This window comes from Seriola lalandi, unplaced genomic scaffold (assembly GCF_002814215.2).
Source record: "Seriola lalandi dorsalis isolate HSWRI2012SDOR001 ecotype SW California unplaced genomic scaffold, Sedor1 jcf7180002054685, whole genome shotgun sequence".
Taxonomy (NCBI): Eukaryota; Metazoa; Chordata; class Actinopteri; order Carangiformes; family Carangidae; genus Seriola; species Seriola lalandi.
The window spans coordinates 399531-411864 of record NW_019525238.1 but is presented as its reverse complement, the minus strand read 5'-3'; the positions used below and the strand labels follow the sequence as shown (position 1 = coordinate 411864).

The window sequence follows — 12334 nt, the reverse complement described above, 5'->3', positions numbered from 1 at the left end:
ATGACGTTTTTATGACTTTTATGCCTTAATTTATTATGATGTTTTTTTGACGTTTTATGCCATACTTTACTATTAAGTTTTTTGGAAATTTTATGCCATACTATACTATGTGAGTTGATGCCTTACCATACTATGACGTTTTTATGACCATTTAACCCCTAATATAATTTTTTTTTTTTTTGACGTTTTATGCCATACTATACTATGATGTTTTATGGCTTTTTTATCCCTTTTTATACTGATGAGCCCAGCTCATTTAGGAGCATAACCAAGAATGGAGGTCCACACAGTAACCATTAAAAAAATACAAAACAAATTTATTCAGGATAACTCAATTTTACCTAACCAAACTTGAAAACGTGTAGTCAGTAATGTTTTGTAGATATTGGGTGCTATGAAAATCAAAGCCAACTTAAACTACATGTACAAAAACTGAGGCATTAGCCTAACACAATATACAACACAATATACAACAACATAAAATCACGTTGGGAGCCTTCCAGAGAGGCCATCTTGAATATCCCAGTTTATCCCCATTCAGGGGAAGTCAGTCAGGTAATCAGGAAGTATCTGAAAAAAAACACAGGAAACAGACCAAAACAAAATAGGATCATACTGCTCAGGGCTCATTTTTTGGCAATTTTATGCCATACTATACTATGACGTTTTATTCCTTACAATACTGTGATGTGTTTATGAACTTTTATGCCTTAGTACACTATCATGTTTTTTGACATTTTATGCCATACTATACTATGATATTTTTGGGCTTTTTTATCCCTCACTATAATATGTTTTTAGACATTTTAGATACCTTAATATAGTATGACTTTTTGATGATATTTTTCAAGCCTTACTATACTACGACTTTTTTATGACTTTTTATCCCTTTTTATACTGATGAACCCAGCTCATTTAGGAGCATAACCAAGAATGGAGGTCCACACAGGAAACGGGCCAAAACAAAATAGAATCATACTGCTCAGGGCCCTTTGATAACATTTTATGCCTTACTACACTATAACGTTTTTTTCCTTTTTTTTTCCTTACTATACTATGTCGTTTTATTCACCACCATACTATAACGTTTTTGTATGACCTTTTATGCCTTAATATACTATGATGTTTTTTTGACGTTTTTATGCCATACTATACTATGTTGTTTTTGTTTTTTCTATGACGTTGTTATTACTTTTTATTCCTTATTATAATATTATACAGCTTATAATAATGTGATTTTTTTATGCCTCAATATACTATGACATTTCTTGATGTTTTTATGACATTTTATGCCTTACTATACTATGACGTTTATTTCCTTATTATACTATGACTATGACTATGCCTTATGTTACGACCCCAAGTTGGTCTAGGGGAAACGGGAGTAACATAAAAGTAGATGAACAATTTGAGGAGTCACAAGATTCAGGATTTTCAAGGTTTTCCAACCTGAGGCACAGTGTAATGTCAGGGAGAGCCAAAGCCAAAATAACAAACAGAATGATGATACTTAGAACAAAAAAAAACCTGAATCTGAAACTAACAAAAGAAAAGGTTACAATACTGGCCTCCCTGACAATCTCAAAAAACAGGTGAAACAGTGGATTAAACACACAAATTGGCAGCTCTCCCTTACAAGCTTCTTGGCTGCTTCTTCTTAATCAAAAACTTAAATTTACCAAACAAAAAGTACTGGCGGGCACAGAAGGTGCATTCACAAATCACACAGATAGATAAGCAGGCAGGCAACAGGAAGCATGGCAGAGAGAGGTTGGAGTACAGTTCCTCAGTCTCTTATATAGCCCAGGTGAGTAATCAGCTGCAGTTCCACCAAAAATGAGGGAGGATCCAGGGGTGAGGCTTGCAGCACCTGCAGAGAAGCAAAAATGTATCCCTACCTACAACACACAACTAGATTCGGGAATGGAGGGGGAATATAATAAATCAAATGTTTTTGTCACGTCATTTTGAGAAGGCTGTAGTCCATTGTGCCATTACCTTAATGCTCCGTGCTATGGCAGCAGAGTGCGACTCAAATGAACACAGCCACATTTTGGCTTTTGGATTTCCCCATACGCGGTCTCTCTAGTTTCAATTCTGTGGTCATCGAAAACCTAGAAGAAGGGAGAATAGCGACATGTAATTTATGCAATGGAAATAGACAAGAGGTAGAATAGGTTGTTGTGGTAATGAGAGAAATAGTGTAAAGTGTAGTGACAGAAAAAAGTTAGTACAAGCCAAATAGGTATTTTCAAACCTTTTATAATTTGAACTACAAATCTGAAAGGTCTCACATTTGGAAATATATATTTATTAAACACTTCTCTGGCTTAGCCTTTATTAACCATCATCTGCAGTGGAGCGCAATGTGTTCAGCAAGTGTGATATGCAGGATTCAGTCATTTAGTAAATTTGCACTGTGTGAATATTTACGAGCTAAAACAATGTATCACTACCTTGTGCTTTCCGGTCTTAAGACATGTTATTTTCCAATAAAATTTAAAGATAACATCTGGTGTTCTCACATACAGTATCCTCTCCTGTAAAAGGAGGCCAGGCCAGCCATGACTCCTCCATCTTGTCTTCCCATCGTTGTTGCCATGACAATCGTGCACAGCGCTCCTGTCTCCTGAGAGACAGAGAGAAAGAAGAGAGAAAATGAAAAGACAGAGGGAAGGGAAGTAAAAAGAGAGGAAATGAAGGTAGAGGAATGAAATGTGATGATAACAGACAATGAGGAAGAGCAATTTAGAGTAGCTGAAGAGATAAAGAGAAGTGGATAATAAGACAATCTTATTAGTAGAGCAAGGACAAATGTTTACTCAACAAAATGGAACATTACTCATGTTGTACGCCCTCTAACAATGTATATTAAAAACCTTGAGGAATGTGTTCGCATATGTGGGCTCTTTGTAGTCTCACCAAGGCCACAGTTTCAGCAGTATATTAGAACACCGGGTCATTCATTGTGCCCATTTTCCTGAGTATTATTGAATCTTGGGCTCCGGTGCTGCTGCTCACCAGTGAAAGCAAGTGTTTGCATGTTTGATTTCTGAAATTCAATCTTTGTGAGAGTAGTTTTGGTCTTACCCACCCCTTTATCTCCAGTCCTTGCTTGTACACAAATTATACAAACTACTCAGCAGAAACAGTGATTGAGCATGTGCTCATATACTGCTGACTGATAATAAGATCGTGTTCTCTTAGAGTGTGTGTGTGTGTGTGGGCATTAGCATACTTCTTTGTAATTGTGCTAGTTGTTATGGGCATATTTCAGTGTCTACTGTAAAAGAAGTAGAGGAAGCAGCCTCCTCCACACTGATGCTCAGAGCTAGGTTAGGTCAGCATACAGCTGACAGCACTCTCTTTCACTTACAATTTGTTTACTTCCCCTTCATTTGAATGATAATGGACACAGTCTTAGTCATTCTGGTAAAAGGTTGCCTTGGGTAATAATAAAATCAGGCCTTTTAAGCCTGTGTTGTAATTTTAGTGATCAGTTCAGTCTTTTAAAATGGAGCAGCGTTCTGTTGAGCAGAGCTTTACCGTCATTCAGCAGCTTCAGCAGAGTAAAAAATATCAGGATTATGGCACCGCTGCATAATATAATACCGCTGCTGTGTGTATTTGTGAGTGTGTGTGTGTGTGTGCGCGCTAGTAAATGCAGCTTCTGTGTATAAATGAAAACTCACCTTCTTGCGTACCTGCCTGTGCTGATATTACATATGTATAACATGCATGCATATATGGATGCTTCTGCAGAGTTGCGTGTGTGCAGGAACATGCAATTCCTATATTTCTTTCACCGAGCCTCCGTTGCTCATAAATGTTACATCCAGCCAGATTCGATCAACTCCGAGTTACACGTATGCATCGGCATCACAATGCCTGAGTACGTTAAGCAGATTTAAAGACTGCATCATGAATGAAGATGCATTCACACCGTGCAGCTTGTAAATCAGTCGTTCTTGCTGACACAAGCCATAGTGGATTAATGTAGAGATGGGGTCAAACTACATCAATTTCTTGAATCTTAATTCCCTTTCAGTTCCACACTCAAATTTATTAACCACATGGCTATAGTTAAATTCAATTTCTTTACACTTAATGCTAATTATGTTGACCTCGTCGCAAGTTTGAACATTTTTGGAGGTTGTTTCAAAGTGAAAGGTTTCTGTCGGCCTTCTACACTGTGTAATTTAGGGTCCCAGGGTCACATAACCTGCTGTTGTAATGGGAAACACTTATTATTGACATCTGACCTTCTGATGTGTGTCCTTCCTGGGTAAGACAGACAGACAGACACACACACACACACAGACACACACACAAAAACATTCATCACAACGTCAGCACCTGAGATGTTCCACTTGCTCCAGTAACTGGCACCCTGTAATCTAAGAGAGAGAGAGAGAGAGAGAGGGAGGGAAAACAGAGGATAAATTATGAATCATGTAGAGAGAGGGGCTTTGCAGCAACAGAGAGTTTTAACATTTAATGATTTTTTGCCAATGCAGCAGAAAGAACCTAAGATGGATGCTTGCATGTTGTTGCATGTGTTAATGTCGCTTGAACCTTCCATTAATACCTCCAGTAGGTTTTTCCCTGTGCATGCTGGGTAGGAAATAATGTCTCTTCATTGGTCTTAATAGCAGAAATGAAGGCGAATGAGGCTGTAATGGATCAAAGGTTGGGAATTAATGTAAATGTGGTGTACTGTTGCTGCTGCTCGCTCCTCATATTTAACAAAGTAGACTGCTGCCAGTGTATACAGAACTACTTGATTGCCTTGGCAACAGTAACTTTGTCCCAATCCTGCCTCATGTTGTTCGCACATTCATTTATCTATTTTTGTCTCAACATACTGTTGTGAGTGGCAGGAAAAACAGCTTCAGGAAGGGAAAGGAAATTTCTTGGAAAGCAGTGCATTCTCTCCATGTGTGTGGTAAATAATCAGGTTGAGTCTGAATGAATGGCGTGGTGTTAATACTGTATGTGTGATGTAGAGAAACCTACACAATGAATGAACTCCTGGGTTGTGATGAAGGTGGACAAAAAAATGAGTTAATTGGGAATGTGGATTATTCCCTACACTGGTATGCTGTGAATCCTCTCCCCTGACAACTGGCTCCAAGTATTAATATTTCATTAGCACAAATGAGATTGATCTTCTTTGGTGACTCGCTACAGTATGTTAACTGGTATATAAGAGAGAGGGAGATAGAGACAGATAGAGGGAGAGCAAGATACAGTGTATGGAAGAAGAAGAGGGGGAGGGAACAAGGGGGAAAAAAAAGGGCAGGGAGAGAAGATCTCAATGTAAGCCTTGAGCAAAGCAGAGGAGTGGAGAGGAGAGGAGAGGAAACTGCTCAAGTTACTCAGAAGATGTGCATTGTAAGGCAGAAGCTCAGGCTTTCCTTTGATATGAAGCTCAAGCTGTTGAGCTCCTTCTCAGTTGAGATTCTGCCGGAGAGGTTGTGCTGGAGACAGGTGGCGAGCAGGCTGGGGGGGAACCTGTAGCTTGGACCAGCAGTCCGGGCTGCAGCATCAGTCAGCCTGTCTAATGCAGATAGATCAGGTGCTCCTCTTCTAATAGCACGGGTGAGAGCGCCGAGTGGAGCGGGATACAGCACGGGGGGGAGATCACTTAGATTAGCGAGCAGCCTAGCGCAGTGTGTTGCTCAGAGAGAGAAAGCAACAGAGAGGAGGAGGTGGAGGAGGAGAGAGAGCTGGGCCAGTTGCGTTCTGCTCTGCAGCAGGAGCCAAGGGTCCATCCGTTCGTCCTGGGGAGTTTTTGATCAGAGGGGACAAGGGAAGAGCACCGCAGGTCATTAATGCTCTCTCTGTCTCTCTGCCGATGTTTTGCAGGAGTGGTACCAGCCAAGAGGAGTCCGAAGCTGGTGGTGAGTACTATGATCTTCAGCTCTTTTGTGTGTGTGTGCATGTACGCTCTACTGAGTGAAAGGAGCGCTATTTAAAGAACAAAAGACACATAGATATGATATCTAACTCTTGCTCTACTAGTCTGCACCCAGAGCTTCAGAAATCTTCCCATTTTATCCTGCTGTCACTGTTCCTCTTGACTTCTTTCACAGTCTGCCACTTTGACTATTGCTAAATTCTTCTTTCTTTTTGATCGTTTTCCTTTTCCTTCTCTTGCCTGTGTTGCAATTTCTTTGTTTTACATCCTCTCTCTTTCGCTTTACATCCCTCCGCTCCTGCCACGCTGCCATCCTGTGACTGATTAAGCTTAGCCTAGGCAGAACAGTGTAACAGTGACCAGCTGTTGAAGAGGGCAGACAGCCACAGCTGAGGGATGATGGGAGAGAGAGGCATGAAGCAAAAATGGGAGTAAGGGATGAGGATGAGAGAGGGGAAGACCATTGTGGAGATGGTTTGTCTAACAGCAGTTAGTCACTATGATAGCCCACAGATACAGAGGACGCACAGAGGCTAACAGACAGGGAGATGGGCGCAATGATGACAGAGGGGGCTGGAAGCAAAGAAGAGGGAGATTGGGAAAGCTGGAGGAGATATTGCAACAGATTGCAATGTGACTCGTAGTTGTGATGGATAAGAGAGGAATGGGGAAAGAGGGGAGAAAGACCGGATCTGTGAGTAGCGTGGGGGGTCTCTCAGTTGCAGTTATTCAGGAGTTTAAAGTGCAAACGCCCTCTCATTTTTACGACTCATCTCAACTGATAAAAAAATCAATACAGGCTCAGAAGAGATGCCAGTGCAGCTTTAAATTACTGTCACCCTATTTCACCCTTGGAGAGCCGGCGAGTTATAGTAGAAGGACGTTTCCTCTGGACAGGCTCGTCCAAGGTCAGTAATGGGTTCAACTCCCACCACTGGAGTGTAAAAAAAAAAAAAACACAAAAAAAAAACCTTGTCCTGTGTCTCTTGATCAACATTAAAAGCCCTTCCCTCAACTGGCTGGATATTTGGATTAGGATTAGTTTGAAATGGTATCAGTCAGAGCTGGGGTTGTCACCTATTCAGGTCACATGGCGCGATGGATGGAGGAGGGGTGGGTGCTTTTAGGGGGTCGGGTGGGACCAATAGTGGTCTTGCCTGACTGTCACTTTGGATTAGCTTTCCACTGAGGAAAAGCCAGTTTTTCCCTCTCTGTGTTGTCAGTGAAATGTCACGCTGCATGCGACTTCGTGTCAACCCAGAACAACCATTTTGCCTCCAGTTCAGAATCTAAATAGATGCTCACAGTAAACTCCCATATGCAAGAGAGACTGTGCTGTCTCAACCCATTAAGCAAGTCTCCAGTGATCAAATTCTGCATGGCTGTTGTCCTCATTAAGAAGCATTACTGGGATATTTAACCCTTCATCTCGTTCGGTGTGATGAGTGAGACAGTGGGAGACAGTGCCATGACTTCTCTATCATTTCATGCACTCGTCTATTATTCACATCAGACAGAAAATGATTCAGTTGTTGTTAGTGCTTTCTCACTGTCAGTAATTACATTTTCTCAGTGAGGCTATTTTTCATAAAAGGTTTTATAATGTGCATCAGCAAAAAATAATTATGGTAATATGTATATCGAGTGGTTGCAGACTCAGAATACAAAGATGACAGAAAAGTACCTCGCAGAACAATAATAGGCCATAAAAAAATCATGGTGTTTTATATATTGTCCAAGCAGAACCAAAAATAGCACTGCATTATAACAACGCAGGGGGCTTTATTAGTGAGGGTGTGTGTATTCAGGCAGTAGACACAATGATTCAGTGGGTCCAGTTCAACTCTCAGATCTGTGAAGTTGAAGGCAAAACTTTCACAGCTATTCAAAAGCAATCACAACGGCAGTTATTTTATCTTTCGTTGCAATAACCACAAGGTAAACAGGGCTGTCACTTTTTATTCAAAATGCAAACATTAGTTCAAATGTAGGCAAAAATCAAATATGTAAACTGAAATGACCTGTGTGAATTCTAATATTACAGTCCACTACAGTCTAAGGTTACTCTGGAACATTTGAACTAATTTGCTTTTTAGTCCAATTTGACCTATTGCATGCCCTGTTGACCTACCATGAAACTAAGCAATGAGTAAAAATGAAGGAAGACACTAGCAAGCAAAGCCATGCTGTTCGGATAATCTCCAGACCAAAGTATCTGAGAAGCAGTGTGTGGAAGTATGTTGGCTTCTTCACTGTCAATGGCAAAATTACAAAGATAAGGCTGCTTGTGAATTATGTTCCAAAACAAATCAGGTGCCAGTTTGAATTTGTCCAAACTTGATTTTTCTTTTTGAAAAAGTAACACCACAAAGTAATCTAACAGGAATTTTGCCCGTTCACGCATTTGCCCGTTCACTACGGTGTTTCGCCATTTGATGCTGTAATAAAGCAAAAAATCTAGCCAATTTCTTTGCTGGTCTTTTGTCAAAGTCTGTTTCCCCTTCGATTAGTGTTTCCCCTTTTGTTAAAATAGTGTTCCCGTAGCGCCCCCATCAGTGGTTGGGGTTTGGGCTCATGTTATGTTGTGGCAGAAATAACAGGTGAGGGTTAGCGCAGCGTTGGGGTGCAGTTAAGCAGCTCATAAGATGACTGTTTGGGGTTAGGGTTAATGTTTGGTTCAGATTTAGGGGAACAGTCTTCGACACCACACCGGAACCGCTACATTGGCATCCTCGGTGTGTGGTGAGACCTGTTTTTCATGCACAGTGAATATTTTCAGCGTTGAATTGTTTTCTTTTTAATTCAATGTTTAAACTGCGTATTATTTAAAGCAATGTCAGTTAACCAAGCAGCATTTTAATCGTCACAACACTTCACTCCTACCCACCAGGATTCTTCTCTGCTGTTGAGATTTTACAGCTTGGATTTCAAAACTGATTTTACACATTTCTGCCTCAATTGAAGTCAACCTTTTCATGGACTGGACCTTGTGCAATAAACAAAGATTCATGGGATTTATAAAGGCAATATCTTTATTCACTAAAATTCCCTCACATTTCACGTCTTTGTCTGGCAACCATGGAAACCAAGTCATTTCTCCTCACACTCCTGCAGACGTTTTAGTGAGAGATGTTCTACTGCAATGTCTAAAAAAGATGACCTTGGTTGCTTTTTCTTTCTTTGTCCTCCATCAACACTTTTCTCACTCATCTCTTTTCCACTCTATCTCGCCCTTATCACTGACTCACTTATCACTCTCACTTTTTTTCTCCTGTCTGCCCTCTACCTCCATCTCCTGCTTATATCCACCCCCATCCTTCACACACACATACACCTCTCTCTGTTTTCTGTCCACCCAGCACCAGTTAGAGAGGAAAGACAGCCAGAGCAGCTCCCAGCACAGTGTGTGCAGCCATCGCAGCACCCACACCGATTCTCCCAGCCACCCAACCTCTGCCATGCCCAGTGAGGCTGTGGCTCCCACTCCTGCTGCCCCCACCCAGCCTCTGCCAGGCCTGCCCCCTCAGGACCCTGCAGATGGCACCCTCACCCTTCAGAAGAAACCAGACCCCTTTAAGATCTGGGCGCAGTCCAGGAGCATGTACGAGAGCCGACGTGAGTAGAATCCAGTTCTATCTTATTTTAAGAATTTGAAGGTTTTGCTGACTTAAGAGTTTAAGAGCGTTTAACCTTCTGAATGTGTGAATGTGTTCTGTCGTTCTGTTATTTCTTCTGCATTTATAGTAAGCTCTTTGTGTTTTTTTAAAAGGTCTACTGAATGGTTTTGGGATTAGACATAGAGGTCAGGCGAAATGTGTTTCAACAGATAACTGCTAGGCTGATTTCTTTGAACTATAATATCCACTGATTGAATAGTCAGACCCTTTTTGATGAAGTGAAAACTTCACTGTTCACTGTTCATTGTGATGACCACAGGGCACATCTTTCTCTGTGTGTGTGCATGTGCGTCTGTTAATGCCTTTTTTTGTTGTTTGCCAAACAATTGTGTGCATACGGAGTTTAACTTATCTAGTGACAAAAGGTGCATTCAAAGCACACAAGTTCTTGCTGATGAGTGGTGTGTGTGTGTGTGTGCATGTGTGTGTGTGTGTGGGTGTGTGTGTGTGTGCGTGTGTGTGAGAGAGAGAGAGAGTCATACACACACACAGTTTTTTGCCAGCATTCCTACTGAAAGGAATACAAAGAACAGCACGTACTGTATGCGTGCACTTTACTGCACAGCATCAAGTATGGAGGGACAACCAACAGTTCACCTTTTAAACCACTTTGCTTTGAAGTTTAAAACTGACCACACTGACATTATCAGCAGCCAAACAGCTTGTCTCACACACTGTTTAGTCACTGGAACTACAGAGTATCCAAAACACAAAACTGGAACACCAAAAAGTAGGCAGCCTCTCTGTAAAACTCCTCAATATCATTTGCAGTCATGGCCTATTCTTGCATTATTCATAGGGAACCACAATAAGGGTGTCGAACCACTTATTTTCTGAGGAGATTCTGAGAGGGAGGATGGATCCTCCAATATAACTGGCTCACTCTCCTCTTCTGGCTGAATTACATCTTTCAGACCTCCTGTACTCGTACTGGTGGTGATAATTAAGAGGAGACTAGGTCTCTATATGCTGTGAAATACGATTCTATGCTGTAAAAGATTTCATTGTGATTGTAGAGAGGTAATCTCTATGGGAGGACTGCTGTGTTAGTTTGTTGCACACTTGTGACTGTTGCAAGCCAGACGTGCGGGTCGTGCTCACGCCGTGCGTTGCAGTGTTGGTTAATAATCATGGCTGCCTGTAGAATCTAGGACTGCTGCTGATTAAATATTAACTGGGCCCGTAGAGGGCTGCTTTAAGCTGCGGCTGATTGGTATATCTGTTTGATAACCCCTGAAGGAGCTGCAGCCCCTTTTTGTGTCAGAGGGGGAGGAGGGGGAGACACAATGAAACAAGAAAGGGAGAATGAGACAAAGAATGACAAAGAGGCCCAGATTCTGGGTCTGTATTTTCATGTGTATTCATGTGCATGCTGCCACATACACTCTTGAATTTGTGAGTAGTTGCATCCATGCATCCAATGAGTGGCACTAGAAGAGCAATGTTTCAGTGTCAGGACAGTATGACTGAAAGGTGAGCCTTTTGGGAATTTTGCTTCCCTCAACGCTACATGTCACCTGTCCCATGATGCAGCACACAGCTGCTCCTCTTACTGTTAGTTTACTTTGATCACTACTCTATAGACACAGGTCAGCAGAGGGTTAATTACAAGTCTAGCCGCAGCAGTTTAAATCACACTGAGCGAGTTATCGGGGGAACCGTAGAGCTCAAGCTAATGGGTTCACTACTAGCCTTGTGTGGCAGGCGTGCAGACAGCAGGCAGTGCAGGAAGAAATGGCCTGCGCCTCCTGTGCGGACTGGCCCTGTGGGCTGAACAGACTGACACCAAATTGCCTGTGTCCTCCTCCACAGTCTGCTCTGTCCATGGCGAGATGCAAGTGTGTGTGTGTGTGTGTGTGTGTGTGTGTGTGTGTGTGTGTGTGTGTGTGAGAGAGATTGTAAGCAGGAGAAAGATGCTTCAAATTGATGCGTGTAAGAATGGTTTGGTTATAAATTTAGGCCAATAATAGGGATCAACATTGAGTAACATTTCCGATTGCAGTCTGACAAGGTCACAGCATGAGACTTTGTAGCCTAGTTTGTGGTCTCCACATGAGAACAAGAAGCCAATCTGCTCAACCAGGCAGGGCTGAGGCGAGGCAAGGAACAGCTGTTGATCTTGCCCGCTCTCATTCCGACACTAATAGAAAAGCAAATACCTTATTGATCAGCGATAACACAACTGGACATGGATTTGTTATAATTAGACAAAACGGGACTGAACTTGTTGATTAGAGAGCAAGATTCACTGATTAGCCGACAAAGATGTTAATCAGTCAGGTCTATGGGCGGTTTGGGGGTTGATTTCCATGGGGTCTTCTCACGGTTCCTCTCGTGTATTTCAGTGCCAGATTGCCAGGAGCAGGACATTTTCCTTTGGCGGAAGGATACAGGCTTCGGCTTTCGCATCCTGGGAGGAAATGAGCCCGGGGAGCCTGTAAGTATCCCCCCACCTTTGAATCTCATCAATAGTTTATTGAAACAGCTGATAAATTCATAGATTAAAGTATACATACACAATCTTACACCTCATCCATACTACTGCTGATCTCCGAATGCTCTGTCCTTCTTCTTAGTGTACTTGTTTTGTTGATTTTGTTTGTCTTTCCTTTTTCCTCCTGCTTTTCTGTTTAGTGCCACCTTTAAAACAGAGTAGCACAAACTCCTAACCCCTCACTCTCTCTCTAACTGGAGCTGTTGCTCTCTGGAGGATCATATAGACAGCTTGTTAAGAGAG

At 41.9% G+C, this 12334-nt stretch overlaps 1 protein-coding gene across 11 annotated transcripts in view; it reads left to right on the top strand.

Annotated features, from left to right (window-relative positions):
• Nucleotides 1-12334, top strand: part of LOC111667150 (membrane-associated guanylate kinase, WW and PDZ domain-containing protein 1-like) — a 103158-nt gene that overhangs the window by 77452 nt on the left and 13372 nt on the right. For all 11 annotated transcript variants that reach the window (XM_087178376.1, XM_023422748.2, XM_023422749.2 and 8 more), the window contains 3 exons: nt 5869-5903; nt 9280-9535; nt 11943-12034. In XM_087178376.1, coding sequence (XP_087034502.1) covers nt 5869-5903; nt 9280-9535; nt 11943-12034 — 383 coding nt within the window. The remainder of the gene's footprint in view (nt 1-5868; nt 5904-9279; nt 9536-11942; nt 12035-12334) is intronic.